We start from the raw sequence: 26,785 nt of genomic DNA, 5'->3' as shown, positions 1-26,785 counted from the left end.
GATAGTTGAGAAAATGTTTTAATACATTTTTTCTATGTTGTAAGTCTGAATTAAATGCAAAGCAATTGACAACATACAATAAACAACCAAAGACGAAGTATTTGTTGCCGCTATACATATTTATATACAGTGTGTGATTATATTTCAGCCCTTTATTGTGTGAAGACGTTTTTTTTTATATCTTCTGTGTTTACAAGATAATTAAAATCCTGAAGCAGCAAAGGCAAGTTAATCAAACGATGTAAGTATAGACATCACCATGACAACAAAACACAGCATCGTCTCAAAGACTGATTCCGAACATTTCAACTCTGCTGTTGTGTTGTTTCTCAGCAGTTAATCAAGGTAAGAAAGGCTGTCAGTAACAAATATAGTACTGTAAAATATCTCAGGAAACTTTGAGAGATGATTATAAACTGATGAGTACATGTATGTCAATCTTGATTATGTTGTATTGGTAAGAGCAGTGAATTTTTCAGGCTGGGAACTGAATAAAAACAACTGATATACACATGATAATATATAACGCAAGTTTGTGATCGTTTATAATTGTGATGTGATTCCGCCCACCGACATGCTTTCACTAACTCCTGAAAAAATAAGTTATTTTTGTCCAGAAAAAAAAACATGAAAAGTGTAGACTGTTTTATCTGAAAAGATGTACTTTATACTAAAATATAGTTTATACTCATTTGAATCAAGTGTGAAAATACAAAAAGATTCTGGAAAATGCAAACACTCAGAACATAGAGGTTAAATTGTGAGGGATGATGGTGTCCCTGAGAGTGTGAATATATGCGTGCCTATGTTCTATATGGTCTCCACGTAATTGGCAGGGAACAAACCTTGGCGGCCATCTTTGCTCCAGCCCCTCCACCAAGCTTTATCCACCGTTTCCACATCCCGGATGATGTCACCTGGTTCAAAAGAGATCTCGGAATCGTCCTCTGTGGGAACCGCAAGATAATATGCTGTGAAAACCCGCTAATCACACAGTCATTACGATAAGTGGAGGCACTTTATGTGCTCAGGATAGGAGATTATCCTATAAATGGTGCCTTACCTGCTTGGTAGTCGTATAGAGCCCTGACGCACATTTGATGCTCAGATGAAACCTGGAGTCAAGTGGAGAAATTATATTTGAATTAAAAAAGAGCATTCAAATTACATTGATGAGTTATATCAGTTTGTTTCTGCTGTTAATAGTTATTTTTTTCTTAATATATGATTACTCTATAACAAAGGTGTCAGACTCTGGTTGGTTCGTGGGCCGCTTTAACGTCAACTTGACTTCACGTGGGCCAGACCATTTTAGATGTAATATTTAGATTTTTTTTTTTATAAATGGATTAAAAAAAAACTGGACAAAAAGCCCGGAATATTCCGTTTTTTATAGATCTAAAATATGTTTATTTTAGCTTTTTTTAAATGTAGTTTTAGATTTTACAAAATGTTTTTGAACTCTGAAAACACAAAAATATTGATTAAAAATTTACAATTATTGATTTAAAAGGGGGAAATCAAGAAATTTAATATGCATCTATACTATTCATTTTAATTTTATCCTAAAACAGACATTTGGCAGTCAGGATTTACTTTCCCGGGCCACACAAAATGATGCGGCGGGCCAGATTTGGCCCCGGGCCGCCACTTTGACACATGTGCTCTGAAATGTCTTTATCAATACATACAATTATAAATATATCGTTAATAAATTTTATGATATAAACACAAATAGATTCACTTTTTGTCTAAATGTTATAGTATTCAACCATTAATTGCCTGTCAAAGAAAGACATGTTTATTTAAACTGCTGAAATGTCTGTCAATGCAAGTTTTAGTGCCATTGACAATGCAAGGCGACCAATCCCTTTGGACTGGGAGGGGCAAATGAACAAATTGATTTGCCCCTCCTAGTGACAATGGATTGGATCTCACACTGTCAATGGCTACCAATAAGCCAAACAACGTGTTTGCCAAATAGAAAGTGTCTTTAAGAGTGAAATTACAAGGTTGGATATGAATATTGCATTATCACCTCTTGTCCATTTTCTGACATATCAATCTCATCACTGTCTGCTGTATTATGAAGGTCATAACAGGCACTTAGCTCAGGTGAGCTGATTTCCGCATCAGACGGGCTAAGCGATCTCCCTGAAAAAAAGAGTAATTTCAAATCAGTGCACATTATAGGTTAATGTGTCGTATTTGAAACTCACCTATTCCATTCTCCTGTTCCTCGTGTGTAAACCCATTAGTTGGCCGAACCAGTGTCTCAAGCTTGATAGCCTGACAAAGGTGGTCCTCATCTGAAATGAGTATTTGACCTTCATCTTTTTATTAAGTAAGAATTTGTTTAGCAATAGAAAAAGGACACTGATGTATAAACAAGAACCGGCGCTACCTGTCAACTCAGACTTTTCCTCTTTTTCCAAATGATCAGCAGCTTCATCTGGGCTCTGACTGTCTTCAAATCGCTCATTGTGCTTTGTTTCTTCAATGAACTCTTCTGTATCATCGTGCAACTCCTCAGTTGTTTCCTCTGGGGATGCAGGTATGATTTCTTTCTGGATTTCCTCCTCATCCTCCTCCTGTATTTGCTTCGTGGATGCAGGCTCGATGTCTTGCTCAGATTCCTCCTCATCTTCCCCCTGTATTTGCTTCGTGGATGCAGGCTCGATGTCTTCCTCAGATTCCTCCTCATCCTCCTCCTGTATTTGCTTCGGGGATGCAGGGTCAATGTCTTGCTCAGATTCCTCCCGATCCGCCTCCAGTATTTGCTCCTTGGATGCAGTCTCCATGTCTTGCTCGGATTCCTCCTCATCCTCCTCCTGCATTTGCTCCACAAATACAGCCTGGACAAGTTCCTCAGCAGAAGCACATATTTGCAGTTGTCCTTCAGCTTCCTCTTTTACATCTTCTTGCACTCCAGTCTTTTCTTCGTTATTCACCACAGTTTCTTCCACGTCCTCCTCCTCCAAGTATTCTTCTTCTTCATCTACTTCTAGCAGGACAGCTTGTGCTTTGAAGCCAGAGTCAGTATGTACGAACATGGTTGTGTGGAGATCTGTTGATTAGAAAACACGGGGTAAAAATGTATGCTAAGTATTACTTCGGTTTTAAGTTAAAGTGGCATTCAGGTAACCATAGAGTTGTACTTTATTTCATTGCCAGCCGCAAATGAATATTATGATTGATTAGTTCACTAATCACTGATTAATATTGCCAAATTTTGACTGTTTATATAATTCAAGAGCATTTTAATAGATATTTTTAATAGTATAAAAAATATTTACTGCTTATTTGTTTCTGTTTTTCTATTATTAAGGAATACAGCAAATGAAACTACTAATACAATCTTTTTTGCTGGTATGTTGATTAAAAAAATTAAAAATTAAGGGGGCTGAGTGGTTAGTGTGTCGACCTCACATTGGGGGACCTGGGTTAAATCCAGGTGGATCCACCTGTGTGAAGCTTGCATGTGGGTTTTCTCCAGATAGTCTGGTTCCCTCCCACATTCCAAAGACATTCAGGTTAGGCTGATTGGACATTCTAAATTGCCCCCAGGTATGAGTGTGACTGTGAATGGTTGTTTGTCTTGTCTTGCCCTGCGATTGGCTGCCCACCAATTCCTCTGGCCCGAAGTCTGAGAGGCTCCAGCACCCCCACGACCCCAGTAAGGATAAAGAGGTTCAGAAAATGAGATTAGATGAGATATTATATTTGATTGATTGTCATTGACTTAAATGATAGGGGCTGGCCTAATGATGGTGATAGATGTGCATCAGTGCAGATCACTGTCAGCCCTCCCAGTAAAAGTGGATTGGACATCTATTACCGTCAAAGGCAATGTTTTAAGTTGTATATTTTTACTGTGCCTGGCCTGTGGAGAAAAATAGCTCTGTGAAGCAGAAGTCTGATTAGGTGTATTGGCAGCATTAACAATCTGGAAAGTTGTGGATTTAACTTTGGCACGAGCATCCAGACAACTTCAGAGTTTCATTTTTGAAAAGATAAAAATAGGTGACATGATTCTTTGGCAAAGTAGCTAGCGCTGCAAGTAGTTGGCTTAATGAGCGTCACTTATCAATTTCCCAGTTTATTTTCTACAGTTGTCACCTACCCGCATTGAGTTGGTGTATTTCAGGGAGGGGAGATGATGGTGGCTGTGGAGGTGGACCTTCAAAGCAAAAAGTCGAAAGCTCCTGATCAATTGGAGTATTTGGGGGAGAGGCTGGCAGAACCCCAGGAAAAGGCTCAGGGGGGATGCTTCTTTCCAAGCCAAAGATTGGAGATGCTTCAGGATTTATGGTCGATGGTAGTGCAGAGGTCTCCGCAGGTGATATAACTTCGGTCCAGACAACAGGTTGCTGGTTAACAGGAGACAATGTAGGCACCGGAGCCGAAGCTTGAGGGGTGTTATGAAGCGGGGATGTGGGAGGTGTCACGTTGTGGACTTTGGTCTTGGTGGGAGAAGCGAGAGGAAGAAAAACGGGACTTGTGGGAGATGTGGCCCCCATGCGGGAAGGTGAGCCCCGTAAGAAAGGGGAGACCAGGGGAGAGCTAAGTGGGGAGGGTGGCGTGTTGTTCTCTGCTTTAGAAAAGATGCAAGCGGTGTCAGTCAGGCTGCGCTGGTATCGTCTAAAAGGTTTGCCTGGAGGAAACACAAAGGTTCATGTGGTTAAACCGAAGTCAAGGAACCAGAAATGATGAGGTAACAACAACTCAGGCTACTTTTCCACAGTAGCATTTAAGCTGAACTCATTTCTAAGTACATGTCCTCAACTAATTTTGGGCTTTTGATTCCCCACTTAAAAAAAATAATCTCAGGAAGTGTTAAAAGGCTGTGGCACGCTAACACACTACAAGAGAGTAGCGGTTCCAGTAGTTAGTTGCAATTATACAACAAATTACCTTTAATGAGAGAATGAGTTCAGCTGTGTACTGTAAAGTAAAGTCTAACAAACAAGCAATCAACAGTATTTTGTTTACATCAGGTACTTCAAACGTTTTTATAGCTCCATTTTATCGCAAGTTAAGTATCCACTTTGGAAAAAATACACACATATATCACCAAAAAAGAGCAATCTTTTTCGATTTATTGACTTCCAATACATTTTTTTTTCTAAATGTTTTGTCCATGTCGATTCGATGCCAAAGCAACACCTATATCTTTTTTATTTCATTTTCCGCAGCGTTTATTCTCACGAGTGTCGTGGGGTTGTGCTGGAGCCTAAGCTAGAAAATAATGCAAAAAATAATGCCCCCCACATATAGTTATATATATATATAGCTTACATACACTTGTGAAGAACATAATTTAATGGCTCTCTTGAGTTTCCTGTTATTTCTACAAAATCAGATTTTTCTCTGATAGAGTGATTGGAAGAGATACTTTTTTCGTTTTTCTTTAATAAGACGCGATAATCGAGGGATTGCTGTAAAGCAGAGCCACCCGATGCTGTAGTGGTTCTTCCGCCTGACTTTGGTGCGGGCAGTCTGGTTTCGATTCCCACTTGGTGGCAACCAGTCTAGAGTGTAGTCTGCCTTTCAACCAAAGACAGGTAGAATAGGCTCCGGCAACACCCACAACCCTTTCGAGGATGGGCGGTACGGAAGATGAATGAATGGATGAATAAATGACTGCAGCAGAATTATTTCCACAGATTTGTATCCGTATATCCAAAGGTTGAAGTATAGATCTGCTAGTAAATGTGTGTATACAACAAACCAGCACGTGAAGATCCCGGACTGGTCGGACTTTGAGATGATGATGAAGATAGCTGCCTGAAGAACTCACGAGGGTTCATGGAGCGTTGGGACACTAACACTGCAGCTTCCTACAAAGACATAAAGTCACTAAAATGGAACATTTACCATTTAAAATAGCAATTCTGAGTGACTTTTGACTTACAGCAGCCATTTCTATGGACTCACTCCTTTTCAAGCGAGCCCTCATGTCTTCTTCATGCTCTTTCTGCTGTTTTTCCTGTTGCAATGAACACATATTTAAAGACTGTGAATTATCTTATTTTACAGCCATTGAAGGCAATAGACATTCAATCCATTTTACCTGGCTGGCAGCGAATAATCGCCATTTTAATTACATGAACGTTTTGCATTGGAAAACTTATATTTTAAGGCACCAAGGCAGTAATAATGTCCATTATTGAAGCAGAATTGTGTACAGTCACAATAAATACTGACTTTTTTGTAACCTAGGAATGTAGTAGTAATGTAATGTTGTATTTGTCAAGTCTTATGGAGCAATTACAGTACAGGAATTTGAAAGAACTTTTGTTATTCAAAAATATATATTTGGAGCTTTCGTAAAGGGACCGAAAAACAAATTTAAAAAAAAGATTAAATTGGAACTTTTTATCTTTGTTGAAAAAACTCACCCATCTAAATTTCTCCTTTGTACGCAGCATTTCTTCTTGTTCTGCTTGTTTACGTCTAAAAGATAGTAAAAGTGATCAAAGAGTAGAACATTTCAAGTGTATGAACTTCACTTAGTCATCTTAGAAACCTCACCTTTGCTCTTCTATCATTCGCAGTTTCTCATTCATTTTTCGATCCCTCTCTTCCGATTCCTTGCGTTCCTTAAAAACTCGTTCTCGTTCAAGCCGCCGCCTCTCATCCAAGGTGCGCCTCCTTTCCTCTTCCTTCCTCAGTTCTTCTTCTCTCTGATGAATGATCAACAATGTACGATGTAGATAACTTTGTATAAAGCAAGTACCTATTTTTGTAAAGTAAAAAATAAACTTCCAAAAACCAGGTGTCCACATATGGGGACATCAAATTTTGCATTATCTGTGCTACAATACTAAAACATATAAAGATATGTTTTATAACAAATAGAATATTAATAATTTAGTTTATATGACATATGAACCTGAATGTATTTTCAAAATTTCATCATTATAGTACTATATTTATAGTACAAACGTTATATAATTAATACATTTTTATGATTAAATCAATTCATAAATTTAACAAACATAATTAAAATGAACATAAAACAAAAACAGTATGGTTGAGGCCACACTTTAAAGTTTTTTACTTGTTTTTATTTATCTCATTGTCTGTCACTGGCTGCACTAGATAGGGTCTAATTCATTTGAACTGGACGGAGTGGTTATGAATGCCAATGTTGCTGTACTGACGACGCAAGAGATTCGGCAGCAAATGTTCATTCGCAACCCTCTTTGGCAAAATGGATTGAACGTCTACTGCAGTCAATGACAGCCATCTCTCATAAAACTACCTCTTCACGAGCCCAAAATGAGTCTCTGTTGATGAGTCTCATCTCCATTGCAGCATTCGTTTTTCTATAATTTGTGCCCTGAAAGAGAAGAATTGTAAGTATTTGTCACCATCTAGCGGTTAAAACGAGGAATGCCAGCTACTCACAACTAAGTCTTCCCTTTCTGACGACCTGGAGCTCTTCTTGACCCAATGAGGATGCGTTTGGCTCTTGCTGAGCTCAGCTCTTATCTTCTCCTCTGTCACATCATCTGCATTGTGTGCACTAATGAAGGTGTGTGCCTCCTATATGTGAACATAGAGGACAGCAATTAGGGGATAACAGATGTGAATACTATGTTACTATGTTGCACATGCACGCTCGTCAAAAAATAACACATAAACCCACAAAAAGGGCCTCTGGTAGTTTTTAGTTGGACAATTCTGAAGTTATTGCACAACATTTGTGCAACTAAGGCTAAACACTTCCTCGTTTATCAGTGTGAAGATGTGAATTCTTATGAACAGTTGACGGAACAATGGAAAAATACTAGAGGGCTTGTTAAATACAGTGTTCCCTCGCTTATCGCGGTTAATGGGGACCGGGACCCCCCGCAATAAGTGCATTTCCGCGAAGTAGGGGTGCCCCTTCAAAAATGCTTAAAGAAACGTCTAACACGTACACAAAAGCACCACCAAGCAAAAACATCATAGTAGTCCATATGGAGGATCTTCTGCAGTTTTTTGCACGTAAGAAACATCGTTATTGGGAGTTGTGAACATTGTTTTTTTGGGTGGTGAATATGCGCCTGTAAACAGCCATGACGTCATCAATGCGATTCCTGAACTCTCACCATCTTATTGACCATTTCTTTGGCTAGAGTACTAAAGTACTAATTCTTATTGAATATTTTGCTTCCACCTCTTGTAAAATGATGTAATTTAGAATTTTAACTTAATATCTTTAAAAATAAAAATTCCTGAAAAAAATCTGCGAGGCTCTGAGTCCGCGATAGCTGAAGCGCGAAGTAGCGAGGGAACACTGTAATACATTTTGGGTTTATATACTGGTCAAATATTATATTAAAAGGAAATACAACACCTTGTATAAATGACATTGCGAGGACCGACCGGCGGGTAATTTAGCAAGGTCAATTTGATTGGCAAAAGTACCAATATTGGTTAAATGTCTGCATTCATGTTGACAAACAACTTACTGGCTAATGGACATTATTCTTCCACATTTACACACAAAAAAATGTGTTCGATCAAATTAGGCTGGGCATCTACCAATGATGATGACTCAATGTTAATCATCCCAGTAATAATTACATCATTTATGTCTATCACTCTCAATAGCAATGATTGAGTTCATTAACATTACATTTGCTCGTTTTGTGTTTTTGTTGCTTTTCTGTCTTTTTTTTATTGCATTTTGGTTTTTCGTTTTTTTTTTTTTACCTAGGTCTACAATGTCTTGTGTGTCTTGTGTCTGTCTTGCTACTGCAACCAAGACATTTCCCAAATACGGGATGAAATAAAGTTCTAACCTAACCTATTTAATTGACAGTGCATGATAAATGTAGTTCTTCAAGTATAGCCTTCATTAATATTTTCAGTGCATTTTTGGTAATGAACAGATTAATAATATTTTTGTCAATATATAAATAAATACTAGCATATAGTTACTATATCTATTGTACTTGAGTTTAAGATGATTGAGCCTGAAAAGCCTCACGAATGCACTGACAAAAGTTAGAAAAAACAACAACAAAGTTTGAAAATGAACAATGTTCTTAACAGAAGTTTCTTTTTTGCTATTCACAATTGGTGTTCATGTGATTCATTAAATGCAGGAGGTGTACACGACCAGTTGTCGACAAACCATAAAGGTGTACCATTATTGCTAAGAGCAAACTGTGGATATTGTATGTTTCATAGCTGCTAGACATATCCTACATCAGAGAAACAATGTCTTCACCCTGAAGCTAGCTTTCTACTCAGCAATACATTTCACCTTGCTTTTGCTCATGATAAAAACAAAGAAAACGACTTAAGTCAAATGCCCTTCTGGCTGGAATTTTCAGAGAGAAAAAAATAACATCTGAAGTCCCTCAAAGTCTGGACCACTGCCTGTGTTTGTCTTTTTGAGAAAGAATGGATGAATATGCGGTGGACTTTACTTAACATGGAATCATGTTGTTTATTTTCTTTTTTTTTATGTAGCAGGGCTTAAGATACAAAAAAAATATGTGACTTCATGCCACGGTGCTACAATGTAGGAATGATAGAGTAAAAATGTCACCAATCATCCCATGCGCTCATTTTCTGTTTCTTTAGCCTTTTCATATCGAGGTTCTCATCGCCGACCTTTCTGCTTGGATTGTGTCTATTATTTGAGTTGAAACATGCAACAATGAAAACATGGGCTCACTGAAGCAGCGTATTCAACACACCCAGGACTTGCCTTGACCCAACTCCCCCTTCGACCAGCTGAAACATGCAGTATCAAAAAAAAAGGAAAAATTGAGATGAAGTAAAAAATAACCTAGACTTCAGAAAAGGTGGAATAGTTTTGCTTTGTTTAACATTTGAGATACAATTGGAATAACATGTTTATCTTTGCATTTATTTTGCTATATCTAACTGTAGGGTTAACCTATTGACTGCCATCCATGCTTATAGTTTTCTAATCCAATTTGACTGGCACAAACTAGCAGCGAATTATTGTAAAATTATCAAATTCACAGCAGAAGTATAAAAACAAGTACATGATGAGACGTTTATCATTGTTAATGTCACTGAAGTAGTTAAAGAGAGTCCCAACTCCACAAAATATGGCATTACCGTATTTTAACAACTATAAGGCGCACCGCATTATAAGGCGCACCCTCAATGAATGACATTTTTTCCATATATAAGGCGCACTGTATTATAAAATTTAAGACTTAAGTGCGCCTTATAGTTGTGAAAATACGATAATTGCTATTGACTTCCAGGTATGAAGCACTCACTACACATTCTCCTCTAGAGCCAGCCATTGTTGATGTTTTGGATTTTTTTTGTATAAAATCTTGCAGTGGGGGAGAAGCTATATGATGGAAGATTTTGTAAACTAAGATGGCATCTGCATATTTAACAGTATTGTTTCAGTTCAGGCGTTTGTGTTTTTTAATATCCGACAGTGGTGGTTTTTCGTTTTTGGTTTTCTGTTTTTCCCAAATATATGACGCACTGGATTATAAGGCGCGCTGTCTATTTTGGAGAAAATTTAAGACTTTTAAGTGCGCCTTATAGTCGTGAAAATACGGTACTTTTAATTTGGCTGCACTGGCCGTAGCCTGCTCCACAATTTGGACTAAGGAAAAAATAATAATTAAATTTTTCTCGCAACAAAAGATGGGAAAAAATGTTCCAAATGAAACATATTAGGAGTAAAATATTTGTCTCAGTGTTGTACATGTCCACATACACACATTTCACACAAAAGAAGTTTGGGGAACTCAGACGGTTGCTAACAATGGGCCAGACATGACAAAACAACAACAAACATTCCAGAGTGTAGACTTGGTGATGCCTTTATATGGAAACTCATAAACTTTGGGGTCAGCTGCCTTCACGACTAAACAAATAGCGATTAAGATATAATGGTACAGCTACTATAGGACTGTTAGCATTTGATGCGTGTACGCCATGCGCGTACTTGCTCTCTCATTCCTCTCAATCGTTTTAGATGAGGAGGAGAAACAATAAATCTTTAAACGCCAATGGTAGCCTAAATCTTCTCCTGGTATCAGTGGTGGCCACGTACCACCAACACAGGAATAGGACAGGATGTACAGTCAACACAGGAAACTTACAAAACAATACCTAGTCAACTTGAGTGTGTAAATATAGAGTACAAAGCCAGAAGGAGGAACTTAAGAGCCCCAACTGTCAGTGTGGCTAAATTGATTTGATGTTCGCATTGGAACTATTTCAAAATGAAGAAGAATTCATTCTACTCAACCTTGAAAAAGTGTTTGATGGCTGGAATGTGTCCGGCACATTCCGTCCTGCGGAATTCTTCCACGTGTTCACCAACCTGCAAACAAATGCAGGATACAAAGACTTACATACAAATTTCCTGGCAAGACTTCAAGAAAAAGGACAGCAGGAACTGTATGGACTGACTTAGCTAATTCACTGCAATTGATAAGAGTATCTAAGTTGTTCTAAAAATGATATGATTCTATATTGACCACATATTGGCAACTGTGGCATATACCCACTTCCAACACTCAATAGAGTCTTAGAGTTACATTTTTTCCTGTACAGTCTGAAGAAAAACCCTTATGAAACCCTAAAAAAGTAATAGCAATTCAAAACACCCATTGAGTTTAATTCAAAACATGAAAAAAAAAATTACAATCTATAACAAAAAAAAAACAAGCGGCTCAGCGGAGGAGTGGTTACCACATCGGCCGCACAGTTCTAGGGTCAAGGGTTCAATCCCAGGTCAGTCCTCACGCTGTGGAGTTTGCATGTTCTCATTGGGCTTGTGTGGGTTTTCTCCAGGTACTCCAGTTTCCTCCCACATCCCAAAAACCTGCAGGTTGTGTTGGTTGAACACTCTAAATTGCCACTAGGTATGAGTGTGAATGGTCTCCTTGTGCACTGTGATTGGCTAGCCACCAATTCAGGGTGTTCCCTACTTTGTACCCGAATTCAGCTGGGATAGGCTCCAGCGACCCCCCGACCCATGTGAGAATATGCGGTACATAAAATTAATGAATAAAAAAAAAAACATGATATATATAAATATATATATATATATATATATATATATATATATATATATATATATATATATATATATATACATACATACATACATACATACATACATACATACATACATACATATATTTATATATATACATATATAACTTTTTCTGTTAACCCATATTAAAGTAATAAAAGAACTGAACTTCATGATTTTATTTTGTGACAAAGAAGTATCTGTTCCAATCACTTTATCAGAGAAAAATCAGAGTTGTAGAAATAACTGGAAAGTCAATAGAGCCATTATGTTCTTAACTAGTATATGTAAACCTTTGACCACAACTGTAGGTTCAGTACATAATGTGTGCGTTTTATTTATTACCCAGGCAATCATAACGATTTGGGATCCTCCTGTGTCTGAATTTCCCAATCTGCACAGTCCATATTGTGGCTTAGATGCATGAAACTTGCTGGCCAGCTCTGCAACGCCGCCCACTTTAACCAAAAAAATGGGAGAATTTAAGCCAAAGTTAAGCTCCTCAAGAATGCAAAATGTGCATTTCTTCCGTGATCAAACTTACCTCCTGAGTCAGCTAGTTTGAGCTTGCTCGTGAGCCCTTCGTACACAAATAAAGCCCTGTGGATACACAGATGTACAACAAGTTAGGATACGCGACAAAAACATAGCAAACACATCCTTTGGATTGACCGTTTGACAAGATCAGCTTGACATCTTAAAATGATCAGCGTTCCAAATTGTCATCGCCATCGCACTCGGATGTGGCACGTGTTTTATCACTGCAATCGTTCAACGCTTTTGTTTTGGTCAAAACATAGGCATTCCAAAATCTCATCTCATCTCATTTTGGGAACCGCTTTATCCCTACTAACTAGGGTTGCGGGGGGTGTTGGAGCCTATCCCAGGTGACTATGGGCCAGAGGCGGGGAACACCCTAAATTGGTGGCCAACCAATCGCAGGGCATAAGGGGAGAAACAACCATTCATACCTGGGGGCAACTTCGAGGGTCCAATCAGCCTACCATGCATGTCTTTGGAATGTGGGAGGAAACCAGACTCCCAGGGGAAAACCCACGCAGGCCTGGGGAGAACATGCAAACTCAACATAGGTGGACCGACCTGGATTTGAACCCAGGTCCCCCACTGTGAGGCCGACTCACAAACTACTCATCCGCCAGGCCGCCCGCATTGCAAAATGTATGCTAAAAACCCTGGCAAATTTATTGCACCCACTTTATGCAGTGAACACAAATACTTTTCTGAACTGCCGCCATTTTTCAACATTTTTGCTTTGATAAGAGCAAAAGATTTTGCAGCTAAAAACATGTTTGGACGGCTCACATCAGTCTCTCAGACACACTCACAGACTCAACTAAGCATCAAAAGTGAATGACAACCTTACCCGTGAGTGCAGTACTGACTTTTTTTCGATTAAACATAAGAAAACAAAAGCTTGGACAAGGACTCGTTCATACAATCCTGTATTTGAGTATTCTTACAAGTTGTCAGACAAAACGATGAGCTGTCAAACATTGAACAGAAGTATCCCTTTGTATGTATGAATGTGAGTTGTGGGTGTCCGTCGTGTAGACAGAACGTAAATCTTTTTGTAACTCATTAATTTTGACTAAGCACTCATAGGAATGTGCATGTCTGCGTGTGTCAGTAAATTTTTTCCTATGACTCCGCCGGGAATGTCAATAACATCTGGAGCTGAGTAGTGACTATTATGGTGGGTCAAAGGTCAAGGAGATGCGTGGGTGTGTGCGTATGTGAATGTGAAAGGATTTAATAACTATTTTGTCTTATGAAACAACTGTAAGAACTACTGTAAACAAAGAAGGGAAAAAAGCTCCTGAATTGTGAGTTATTACACTAATCTAGTATTATTGGTTTAATATTGGAGTACAATTAGGAATGGGCGTTTGGCTAAATGTTGAACTATTGTAATATAGCTGGGGTTTTAAATCTATTTTAATTGCTACAGTATTACCATAATTAACCCATTCAAATACAGAGGCACAGTAAGCTTGAGTGATCAGCAAAAGTAAAGTAGAACTTTAAGTTTCTGAAAATATACAAATTCTCCTTTTTGTAAGTGAAAAGTTGAATTTCAAATGTCTTAGATGTAAAAAAAAAATCTGTAAAGGTTTTATATGCAACTACTGTAAATAAATGAGTGTTTTTAGGTTTTCTAACTTTCCAAAAAGAAGTGTATTTGTTCACTGGACTACTAATATTTGTCCGCATTTGCATTTTGGTACTTTTATTTAGTTCATCACCCTGTTCATATTATGTAAACCAAAGCAGGGTTCAAAAAGTAGCGCAATATAGTAACAAAATTACAGTATAAAATTTGAAGGGATTCATTTAATACTGTGTATTATGTGAAAATCTGTAGCACAACCCATTGGTGTGCACATCTGATTTACATGAAGTGTTCCTGGGTTTAAATTGCTGGCTTCCTCCCACATTCCTCTCACAGACTCCAAGTTGTCCGTCAGTAAAAACATAACACTGACTGGTTGTCTGTCGACACGTGCAATGCAATGGCTGGCATGGACTGATCCACAACTATAATGAGGATAAGCAGTGAGGAAAACAGGAGAATTTACCTCTGAATATTATGTTCTCTTGAGCAGAATAATACTGCCTGTGGCAGTTTTGCCATAGCTATGCGAATGGATCTCAACTTTCCATGCTGATGTCACAAACGAGTTTAAACTGCACCCGCTGGCACAAAATGCCTGCGCTCTGTTTTACTTTAAGTTTTTTCAAAGGCTACACAACCAAACAGAATTCTCTCCATTATGAATCAAATTAAAGCTCATCAATTTCACAGACCTGTCTGAGTATGCCACAAAACCTGTTCTAACACTACGCAATTATTCTGTCCTTATAGTACGTGAGAAAAAAATAAGACGATAATACTAGTAAGAAATAAAAACGTGTTTGTTTGACTGACAACAGCTCCAGTATGGATGCTTGTGTCTAGGCAATCACACACTAACAGCCTGCAATAGCTTAATTAGCATCGGGATATAAAAGGTCAGTGTGAGCACAATGAACAAAGGGTGGTCAAAGTCAATCCTAGTCTATGTGTGTAGTTGCACAATTACCATATTGTTTGCTCTACTAAGCAAGCTGCATAACTAAAACCATGAGGATGATTCTTCCCACATAATATTCATTTTATAACTGGTGATAATTTTTCGCAATTATTGAATACACAGATTTATAGGGCACGATAATACTATAAAACTTTTACAGCAATGCAATAAATCTTGCCACTCGTAAAATTTTGTTTTATAAAATGTCTTGTAGACAGAGGACCTATTGTTGTATTGAATGTTTTGGAGGCAGTGATTTGTGGGTCTGCCAAATAGTTGACAATTCACTTGTGGGTTGAAAACAATGTCACGTGTGTGTCTGATCGTTTCAATGATCAATAAGACAAGGTGTAAAGTACAATATTGATCATGCTGTTGTTCATTTACAAAAACATACAGTAATTGAGGCTTGATGACAACATGGAGTGGCTTTTGACTTTTCACCCACAATAAAAATATAATAACTACAGGACCATTCCTCGGTCATTAAGACGGGCCAGGAAATTTCCAGAGAGCATTCTTCACACGTCTCATACCATCTTAACTAACCTCATGTTTCCCAAGATCAGCCATTAAAACAACAAACACCACTCATGCATTGGTCTTTAAAGCATCCAAAATATTTCTCAAGTGCTTTTTTACCCATCTTCAGAACACGAGATATTCTAGAAGTACAGTCATGGCCAGAGTTCGTCATGCATTTGAGGGAATCTTAAATCCATGTCCGCATTTTCGACCTACAGTCAAGAGCTTTTACAAGAAGACAAATTGGGCCCTATTATATGGTGCAAATCTAGACAGATAATAGTGTACACCAAGCGTTTTAAACTCAATTGCGGTCATTTTGTGGACACGCCAGGGCAGGATTCAGCGCTCATAGACATGAACACGGCCAGCCCTTTGTAGACATTAGGCTTCCTCGTTTAACACCAGATTAAGACTGGGCCTTAGGGAATAGAACTATGCACATTCTTAAACAAACATTTTAAAATGTTTATATATCTTATATTTTATTTCTTAGTGACAGAAAAACCTTTGAGAGCACTTAAATAAATATGCCATCATGTAGTTGTACATTACAGTAGAGTACAGTAGAGTACAGTAGAGTACATTAAAGTACAGTACAGTGCAGGAAAGCACTGTACAGTAATAAAGATGCAAATCACACCCGTTGCAGATGATGGAAATGCAATTACATATAATGATTAAGAATGCAGGAAAAATCCCAGCAAGAAATGAAATCTTTCCTTGTGTAAGTCTTATATTACACCAACGATGGATGATATCGGTACTTGTTCCCAGATGTAATCCTGTTGCTCTCTCTTTTAAGTCGTAAATTGAAATAAAAGCAACTGCTGTTTAATTCTTTACGCACCTCCCATGATTAGTGTCATTATGAGAAAATAAAGTGCAGATTCAACCATGACAAGTCAACTTACAAAATCCCCACCCAAAATATATACAGTAGATGTAAATGTAGCTGTGCGAAGAAGAAAACAGTTATTAGACTGCGTAATGAAACCTAGCAGCTTTGCAGCGTGCCAACTATGACTTCAGAAGAGAGGAAGAAGAGAAACAGGAGGGGCCAAAATGAGGAAAACACTGTAATGACACCATATTAACAATGATAAATAAAACATGTAAATGTATGGCTTCCACCAATAGAGTTTATACAAATAATAAGCATTCATCTTGTTAAACAAAACAAACAATTGCAATTTAAATTACACTGCTTCCTTACCATTTCAAGATGAACATAACAGAAACAGATGTTGACCTGCAGTATTTGTGTTGGCATACAAAATAAATCAATTTCATAGCCCATGCTAAGCCTTTCGTCCATAAATTACACAATTCTTTTTCTGACCTCAATTGCCAAAGATCATTAAACCACCTTTAAATCTTAAATCTGTACAAATGAAGTAAATCTTCTTGCTCACCCTTTAGAATGCATACTTCTCAATTACAACATCCTCTAAATTCACTTAGTATATGATTCATTTATGTCATATGTGCCAGCTAAGAAAAAAATTAAGGGTCTTAGACCATTGATTGATTACATGTATACATGAAAAGAAAAGACGTGAAAATGACTGCCAATCTAGTAGTTATGAAAATATCCTCCATTCACTTGAATGCCTTCATAAAGTCTCTTTAGACGTTTATTCCTCCCACTCTCAAACCTAGTCACCTCTCAGTCTCAGTTTAGGGCCGACCTGAGTTCTCAGCGCTATTTTTAACCTTTAGTCTACCTCACTGTCTGTGTTTCATTGGAAGTTTGAGACATCCCCAACTCCCCCTATTCAGTATTCATTTCCTCTAGCCAAACATGGGCAAAAGAAGTCCTGCCAAAATCCTACTCTGTCTTTCCTCTTTTTGTCCAGTGTGTTGCTCATGAAATGCCCCCTGTGTCTCATATAGGGTGTCTAGTATTTGGCAAGCCAAGCATCTCATGCATTCCTTTCTGAACTACACAGAAATATGGTTTGAAAAATGTGAAGGGTAAACATAGATAACAGAGGAATGGGACTGATAAATTTTGAATTATGGCGGAGCCTCCTATAGCATGCATCCTGTCACACAAGATTTAATTTCGAGAGCATCAAATGTATTTGCTCTTTGATTTTCGGGGTTTTTCAAGGAAACACAAGCATAGAATAAGGAAAAAATAATTAGCATTATTTTTAATCATATAGTACACTGAAATTGGTAACTATAGAAATAAATATGGTCCTTTTGGGAGATCTTTGCCGTCATGCATTTGTTATGAGGATTTTATGCTACAGGATCCAAACTTTTTTTTAACCTGATAGTTTCACATGCAGTATCAAGGATGTTTACCATTGCTTGTTTGTTTCTGTTTGTTTTGTCAAACAGAAGTATGTATTTCTCTTGTTAATGACCTATTGGTTTTTAATTCATACAGTTTTGTGTTAATTCTAGAGAAGAGGCTGATAAATAGTATCTGATTTTCATTCACATATGAATGAACCAGGTTAGATCAGGGGATAAAAATTGCATTGGACTATTAACACTGCATGGGAAAAAAAATATTTGTCGCCTGGGCTGAAAAATCAGAATTGACCTGCAGCGTAAACGTAGCCTCTCACGTTTTTTGGTTAGATGTATTTTCTTGCTTTGTAAACTATCAAGCTCACTCCAAATTGCTACGTAATGTCATCTTTATTTTCTCGTTGCCATCACTGTAAGAAAAAAAAGAAAGAATGGAGCTAGTATAAACTATGAAAAAACTGAGAGTATGGAAAATTGTGGTACACCAAATCACTGGATGTGATTACCCGCCTTAAACCTTCTCAATTGAAGCCGGAATGTTTTACTTCACTCTTACATTCTCTTGCATGAATGAGCTGATGAAACTTGGATTTCAGAAGATGTTTGCCAACAGATGACAAACTTTATTGCCAAATAGCTGCCCTATATCCAGTGAATGACAGCAAAAACAGCTGATAAATTGCAGGCAGTAAAAAGACTGAAAATGCAAGCAAATCGGTTGCTTAGGACTGAGAAAGCGAGTGCCTCTTTGCATTGAGTCATTGATAGCGATTAAGGTGCAATCCATTTTGAATCGGAGGGATAACAGCAAATAAGTGCCAACCCCACATAAAGTAGATTGATCTCTATTGCTGATAATACCACTTAAAGAATGATCATACACGGCAAACTATCCAAAAGAAAATGGCAGTAAATGTGTTTCACTGTATAGTCAATGAACTGCAACATGTCTCAATGACCCATAAGAGCTGTGGTCCACCCATTTTGCTCATAGTGATTGATATGCATGATATTTGAATGGGTGGAGTACATAGCATCGTACCCTGGAGACATTTAACCGACCACAGAGGCTCTTTGAGGCAAATGGTAATTTTTGGAGGGGCAGGGATGACAAAATTGATGCAAGATTGTAAGGAAGAAGAAAGAGCTTTAAAGAGAAGGGAAATGTAGAAAATTCAACTGCCTGAACTGTAGCATTGAAATGCCTTTTTGGGATAACATTTGTGTTTGGTAACGGATAAAGAAAAAAAATGATTAAGTAAACGCCATTTTAAAATGTGTCTAAACAGGATGCCGATAAAATGAGATCTATACTCTCTATTAATACAAGTCAAGTGGCCAATTGTGAGGCTGTGCATGCCAAGCCCGATTTCAAACAGGGGCGCTTGTGTTTTCGCACTGAATTAATCCTCATTGAACAGAGAGGCCTGCGATTACGTAAGAAAACTTTCACACGGACCAATTAAAGTGTGCATACATTTCTTTCTGAGTCATCCAACGAGAACGTCATATTTGTTTTCAAAGGAAAACGGTCCATTGTGTTATTGTAGATTCATTTAAAATGGTATCAAATTCCACTGGCTACTCACCGATGCTTCCTAAAATCTGACATTCTAATAAGTCAACCAACACAGTGCCACTTTAACTTGGAGAATATTGTTCCTTCAAAAGAGGAAATGGAAGATGAGTGGGAAACAGAAGCGATAAACTCTCTAAAAATGGAGTCTTCTGGGATTACACTGGCATTTCCTGTACATGGTGTCCCACACAGCGCACACAAACACACACACACAAACACATCCTCTAAAATAAGATAATTACGACATCTTATCTTTCGTCTTTTTCATGTAAACGAACAAAATGTCTTCACTTCTCCCTAATCTTCTCTTCCTCCTCCACCTGCGCCCATCTCCTCCATTTTTTGATCGGCCTCACATTCCCTAAGGACCACCCAGCATCATTTCTCACATGTGGTCCTTTTCCCCACACTTTGTTACTCAAGTGTGCATTCATTTTACGACCCTGCTCTCACTCAATCTTTCTTAACAAACAACCTAATGTTACCGTAAGGGTCGTCACGACAACAGAGATCCTCAATCCCACCAGAAGCAAATTGAGAACCAAACAACACATTGACCCCACTTTGCTACAGTTAAATTTTGCTGCATGATGACAGTTTTTTTGTATATGTGGACTATGATACTTAGATACTATTTTGGATGATAGAAACTGTAATATCACATTGTTGGGAGGAGATTTCATCTAAACGAGTCTGAAAAAAATAATGTCTCATGCACAAATAGGCATACACATTTAAAAAACGCATTTGGCATGTTCAGATAGACTATATCTAAATGACAGTAAATCAAGTTTTCTAGCAGAGAGCCTCAGTGGTTGTATTGTGCTGCAAAAGGGAACTAATAAAGTTATGTTGTTGTTGATCTAAAAATGTACAAAATCCTGGAAAATATGGGTCTTTGACATAGATTCAACCGGCAACAATCTCTAATAAGTATGCGAATGATAACTACATTGTTGGTAAGTAACGCTCAAGAAAGAAAATCTGTTAACTATCAGCCACTTGCACTGTTTAAGAACTGTAATAAATCTCAGTCTTTCCTCACTTGGCAGGAGCTACGTAGCATTATACTCCCCTCAAAATTGAAAGTTTATTTTTGTAGACAATAATGTGCCAAAATGGTTACGTTAAATACATTTCAGTAAGCCTACTTTTGTTAAAACAGATAACTGCGATGCCTTTGTGGGAAAGGAAATGGTCAACCACAAAGATGATTTCCTATTACACTGCTTAGCCATTTCATCATTTTATTTAATGCATCAGCCAGAGCTCATGATGAAAAAGACATTGAGAAGATAATTTAATCAAATTGTTTGCTTTAATAAAAATGTAAAACCCTTCAAATGTAACAATTGACATATTATATACAAGCCAAAGAATATCATTTGTATCGTATATGCAAATCATCGTGCAAGTGTGCCACTCGTTCAGATTGTGACCAACCCATCGACCTACACTCAACACCTGTTAGGAGTCACGCCCACTTAGGGTTAAGACCTACCATTATCCCACACACCTTCGTCAGAAGAACCTAGATGAATGTAATTAGTCTTTACGACAGAAAGTAGATGTTTACTGATTACGGTTGCCTCTGTTCTCGCTCTTCAAATAAACTCACATCAATCAGCTATTACAGCCATCACTCATTGTCATTGTTCTTCAACATGCCACCCACAGACAGCTCAAACAGCCATCTTAGCACTAAAGTTTATTTCGATGAATTTGATCAGGATTCAAGAGAAAAGTCAACATCAAATCATCAAAGACTTTTGGTAGTCAGTAATGCTATCCCTTTTTCAAATAACAGTGCTGCCCACATCTGTCAACCCTATTTCAGGAGTAGCCTTGTCCCATTTCCTGAGTTTTATGTTTGGGATACCCTGAATCGGTGGCAAGCCAATCGCAGTGCACAAGGAGACGAACAACCATTCATGCTCACACTCATACCTAGGGGCAATTTAGAGTGTCCAATTAGCGTACTATTGATGTTTTTGGAATGTGGGAGGAAACTGGAAACCCACACAGGCCCGGGCAGAACATGCAAACTCCACACTGGTAGACGTGACCTGGATTTTAACCCAGGACCTTGGAGCTGTGAAACCGACACGTTAACCAATCGCCAGACCGGGCCGCCCTATATTATAATAATTATTATTATTATTAGACTTGTTTACCAATGTGTGGCTAGCCTAATGATTTGAGATCAATACACTTAATGGCACTGTCCAAACTGCACCTTCTGAGTCATAGGTCAACAACATGGCATCTACAGGCACCAGGTAACTCTCATATGAAAAGCCCTAAGGCCTGTTCTTTAAAAAAAATCTCCCCAGTGATAGCACATTGCGATAAACTTGAAAATGCATTTTGAAAGTGATTTCTGTTTTCTGGTTTGTTAAATTGTCAACAACTGTGAGTAATCATTCACATGATCAGGGTGGATTTCAACCTGTCAGCCTTTAAGCAAAGAGTTTAGAATGACACGGCAGCTCTAGTGTCATGTGCGTAACACTCTGACAGGTGGATTCATAAGGAAGTGAGACAAACCAGAACGGGCATTGTCATTGATTGTTCCCCATAGTTGGTTCCCCCTCCAGTGAGGAAATTAGCTTTGTTTGTGCACGCAAACGCGCTGATGTTACCTCATTTGCCCTTCCCTTGCAGGTGTGTGATCATCCGACCTGTAACTTTAGACCTACTTCTGCTTAATCATGCATGAACATGGAAAACCTGGCACACAAACACCTCAGCTCAAAGAAACGCTCCGGCATAGAGAATCACCAACAACAACAAAATTGATAAACATTTGCATGATGAATAGACAGTTGTACCCATTATCTAGTATTGATGGATGATAGATGACCAATCAGTTTGACTGGGAGGGTTGGCAGCGATCAGTCACTACCAGCTTCTCCCTCTCGAAATAGATTGGATTTCTATTACCGTAAGTGGCACCAAAACATGAATGCCAGGACAAACTAATCAGTGGCCTGAAGTGAGACAATGCTACAAACAATTCTCTCAGCTGATTCACACATACGCACATTTTTTAAGGATTGACTAATCAGCCATTGGACTGAGTGGTTTGCACTTGGCAGGCACACGTCTCTATTGGCGGCTGAGTTGAAAATTAATACAATGTGCAGAACAAACCGCTTTCCCAGGAATTCCAGAGACATGGAAAGTTGAAGAAAATGAACTTTTTGGACTTGGGATACTAACCTTACACCATCCATCAGCCAATTCCTTGCTGGCATTGTGGAGTGTTGATTAAGGATGGAAATGTACAACTTTAGACATAATGAGGCACTGAGATCTGAACCTTAACCTGGATTAGGACTACTACAACTAACAATAACATAAATTATCAAACAGTTTTGATCGTTGATTTATTCATGAATTCATTTTCCACAGTGCTTTTGTTTATCAGGTTGTGGGATATTGGTGCCAATACCGAGCTGACTGCACCCCAGACTGGTCACCAGTCAGTCGTACAGCACACCTTGAGACAGATAACCAACACCACCGAGTGGGAATCATTTCTGCGCTGTCCGCACAGAAGTCAGGTAAAAAGAACCACAGCACTATCAGACAGCTTTGTCAATTGATTGTTAAGAAAACAATGCAAACAAAAAAATGGTCTGAATTTTCATTTTTGAGCCACTTAATACTAAATAATCTTATTCAATAAAAATTGTTTTTTAAATAACAATAATCAAAACCAATCAATCTTTTTACGTTTTTATATATTTGTATTTTTTTATTGACATTTTTACAAGGTAAATATAAAGTTGTTGTTTTTTTATATATATTTTTTAAATATACATATACACTAATGGAGAAACACTACTAGTGTTTTAACAGAAGTGGCCAAGAAAGGTGATTTTAATTTTGAAAAGACCTCCACAATTTATAACTAATACGGTATATCCTGAAAAATTGTCCTTAACTTACAGATGCACAATTTAGTTACTTCATTTACAATGTATGTTTTTTTGGAACATGCATGTAAACACGCTAACACATTTGTAAATATACAAAGGAAGGATGATGTTTGACCAATTCACAGTCACATATTAATCACTCACACAAAAAAATAATCCTGAATCAATTCAAAAAGGCTTAGTCAAATGTATTCATTCTTCTTTTTAATCATGAACTTGTGCAGATGTGCTTCATTAAGTGTCCTGTGAGTGTAAAAAAAGATGAGTCATGAGACTCAAGTTGCTTCATTGTCCGAAGCAGCATATGCGAGCCCATCCCTTCTCCTAACCTGCAACCTGACCAACCTGACACCTGCAGGTCACTATAGTTACACATCAAAACAAACAACAAACTCTCCTACTTACACACTCTCATCCCATCTTTATTTTCCCCTCATTTCCCATTCATCACACACAGTTTCTCCTCACGTAGCTAGTCTTTTTAATAACCAAAAGTAGCCTAAATTACAAGTTGCATCTCAGCCAAGAACGGCAGAACGTACACTCATGCGGGATTTAAACACGGATGACGTGCATCTACTTTTAGAAGTCTACCAACTTGTTCACTTTCCTTTCTTTAGCGCATTTGAGATCATTTTTTCCGAGAACAACGTCCATCATCATGTAGAGGAGCGAATCCTATACGGAATGCATTGAAGTCCCACTCGGCCTCTCATTGGATTGTTTGGCTTACAACGGGCCGTCTGTCAAACAATTCCATAAACACAAACATCTCCAAAATGCTCAGAGAACACAATGTCACAACTCATCTATCAAACTAGATAAAATATCATACTATAATTAAGTTCACTTTAGTTGTATTAGCCTTTAAAATTGAATGTGTCTTTAATCTCAAGTTGCATGGATCAATTTGTTGGCCAATCGATCAGAGCTTATTTTAGCAATGTTGGTTGATCAGTTGATTGGTCAGCAAATAAAAAAATAAGAAATATTGTCCACTGATTGTATCAAGACTCTAAAATATTTTAGCCACTTTAACTCTATAACATTTGACATACGTGATCAAAAATATGAACATATAAGTGAATGTTGAATATTTTCATACATTTGCGATCCAAACAATAATGTTTATCATGTAATGTCTGTCCCTCTTTAAAACATGTATGTGTAGTAATGAAATGTGTCTTGTTTCACGTAAGGTAAAATCAGTATTTTAATTGGAATGTTAACGGTGCATGCTATTATTTATAAAAATAAGATAAGATGTTTAACTGCCAGGCTTTGACATGGTTGGCGAAGAGGTTCAGAGACGGCAATTCATGTATGTTAAAAACAGAGAAGGTGCTTTAGCCGAAAGCACTCTTTTTGAGAGGAACTACACAGTCACCTCTAGAGCCGGCCATTGTTGATGTGTTGGATTTTTTTGTACAAAATCTTGCAGTGAAGGAAGGGCTTTGTGTTTGAGTGCGTGTGTGTTAGTATACTATCACAGACAGTACATTTTACAGTAAACTATACATTAATATTAACACTGCTGAAACAAATTTTATACCAAATATGTCTAATATAAAGAGATCTAATATAAAAAGCTTCAAACAAACAAAAAATAATAATAATCTTTCATAATTCCTTTGCAATGTATTGATTTAAAATACTCGAGACATCAGAATAAGATGAATCAAATGCAAAAATATTCAATCTGCACATCCCTACAAATGGGGGTTAGTGAGTCATGCAAGAATGCGCTCTGCACGCGCACTAGACGACCATCACTTCTCACATTGGAAAACTTCAGAGTTTCACCTTCAATATAGGACAATGAGTTATAAAAATAGCACATGTTGCGTGCAGAGTTTTGCAGTGCAACACTTTACCCAGTGGATTATTCAAATAAAGCCTCTAATTACGCAACAGCTCCCGTAGACGTCAGCAAACGCCTCATTCGGTAACACGAAACTTGTAACAAACACAAAGGGATGACTATGTGTTGAATTTGTTACCAGTTCGTTGAAGAGCGATGGTTGAGGATGTCTTCCTTAGCCGTAAGCAATGACAGGCTGTACGTGTCGAGGTTCACCGTACGCATGCTCATGATGCCTTCAAGTGTCCAAAACTTCGTCTCTTCACTGGTCCCCCGCTTGTGCTCGGGGTAGGACTATTTGCTCGAGATCCACAGCGGGGGGAGAAGACGACCAGAGAGGGAGGGAGGGAGGGGGAAAAAAGAAGGGGAAAAAAAAGTCCACGGAAGGTTTTACACGCAGGTTGCACGCAATGTGAGATCAAGTTTCAAAGTGGAACGATCCGTCGTGAAGGGGGTGCGCACTCCCAGTGTGGATGAGGAGAGTTTGAACGCTCTGTTGGGCTTTGTGTCAGACCGGAGAGGGGGCAGTGGAATAAGTTTGCAGTAAAAAAAAAAAGCCCCACCTCCTGTTGAATGAGTGGAAAGCCTAATGACTTCAGTGGCTGGGCACACAGTGCAAAATGTCAATCTGAGCAAGCATTTTTTTGTAGTTGAATTGAGTTCAAGGGTAATACTTATTCATATCAATAGTTAACCTATTGGCTGTAACTGATGGTGATAGAGCATTTTTTGAAAGACAGAGCCATAAACAATTGTTATTTTCTAATGTTATTTCTAAGGAACCATTCTTAGAATTTAAAAGTAAAAATATATGAAAATGTGCGATGTTTTAAATTATTATTATTTTTTGTTGCATTTCACCACTTTTTAATCACAAAAAGTCAGATTTTTTTGTCAACATTGTTATTCTGTTTGGTAATCAATCAGCATTAATGAGATGATGCATTCAGTGATTTCCATATTTTACCTTACATGTTAGTGGAGAGTCATATAGATCCATGGAAAGAGCCACATATGGCTCTCGAGCCGTAGGTTCCCTACCCCTGTGATAGGAGGAACCAAAGCGGCTCTAAAAAAATTAATTGTTTGTTAGGAGTGTCAAATATTAAAGTATTGATGCTGAAATGTTGTACATATTTGAATTTGAATTGATGGCAAAAGTATTCATAGTTGTTCTATTTTGCTATAAATATTTGTTGTTATGGTGTAAATTTGATTTTGCACTACTACTCTTGCTTGTAATGGAAAGGGGAATCATTTTGTAATTCTCCTTTTTAACTCAATGGCAACCACTGATGACCCAAGACGTCCAATCCATTTTGATGAGGAAGATAGAATGACACTGTACAGGTAATTAACATTTCCGCCTCCAGGTTCTAAACAAGTTTGTTGCCTGATCAACTTCACTTCACATTGACAACAACAAGAACTTGAAGTCGGAGGCCAATTGGTTAGCACTTCAGCGTCACA

General features: G+C 37.9%; 1 protein-coding gene across 3 annotated transcripts; it reads right to left on the bottom strand.

The window, feature by feature from the left end:
• LOC144195766 (uncharacterized) lies at nucleotides 1–26,207 on the bottom strand. Of its 3 annotated transcripts, none has more exons than XM_077715591.1 (16): nucleotides 25,455–26,205; nucleotides 12,591–12,646; nucleotides 12,392–12,504; nucleotides 11,255–11,329; nucleotides 7,414–7,551; nucleotides 7,268–7,345; nucleotides 6,535–6,686; nucleotides 6,402–6,456; nucleotides 5,915–5,989; nucleotides 5,732–5,840; nucleotides 4,124–4,654; nucleotides 2,405–3,067; nucleotides 2,220–2,309; nucleotides 2,039–2,154; nucleotides 1,064–1,115; nucleotides 1–947 (listed from the first exon to the last, which is right to left on the bottom strand). In XM_077715591.1, the coding sequence occupies exons 1-16, from the start codon at nucleotides 25,544–25,546 to the stop codon at nucleotides 811–813; spliced, it is 2,532 nt and encodes an 843-aa protein (XP_077571717.1). In that variant the 5' UTR covers nucleotides 25,547–26,205; the 3' UTR covers nucleotides 1–810. The 3 variants fall into 3 exon arrangements, with proteins under 3 accessions (XP_077571717.1, XP_077571716.1, XP_077571719.1); XM_077715590.1 differs by having other exon boundaries at nucleotides 2,220–2,327; nucleotides 25,455–26,199; XM_077715593.1 differs by having other exon boundaries at nucleotides 842–947; nucleotides 1,064–1,123; nucleotides 2,040–2,154; nucleotides 2,220–2,327; nucleotides 25,455–26,207.
• Between the last annotated feature and the right edge of the window lie 578 nt (nucleotides 26,208–26,785).

The sequence above is a fragment of the Stigmatopora nigra genome, chromosome 4, assembly GCF_051989575.1.
Source record: "Stigmatopora nigra isolate UIUO_SnigA chromosome 4, RoL_Snig_1.1, whole genome shotgun sequence".
In the NCBI taxonomy this organism is placed as follows: Eukaryota; Metazoa; Chordata; class Actinopteri; order Syngnathiformes; family Syngnathidae; genus Stigmatopora; species Stigmatopora nigra.
Note: the sequence above shows the minus strand (reverse complement) of the source record. Positions and strands in the feature narration are given on the sequence as shown.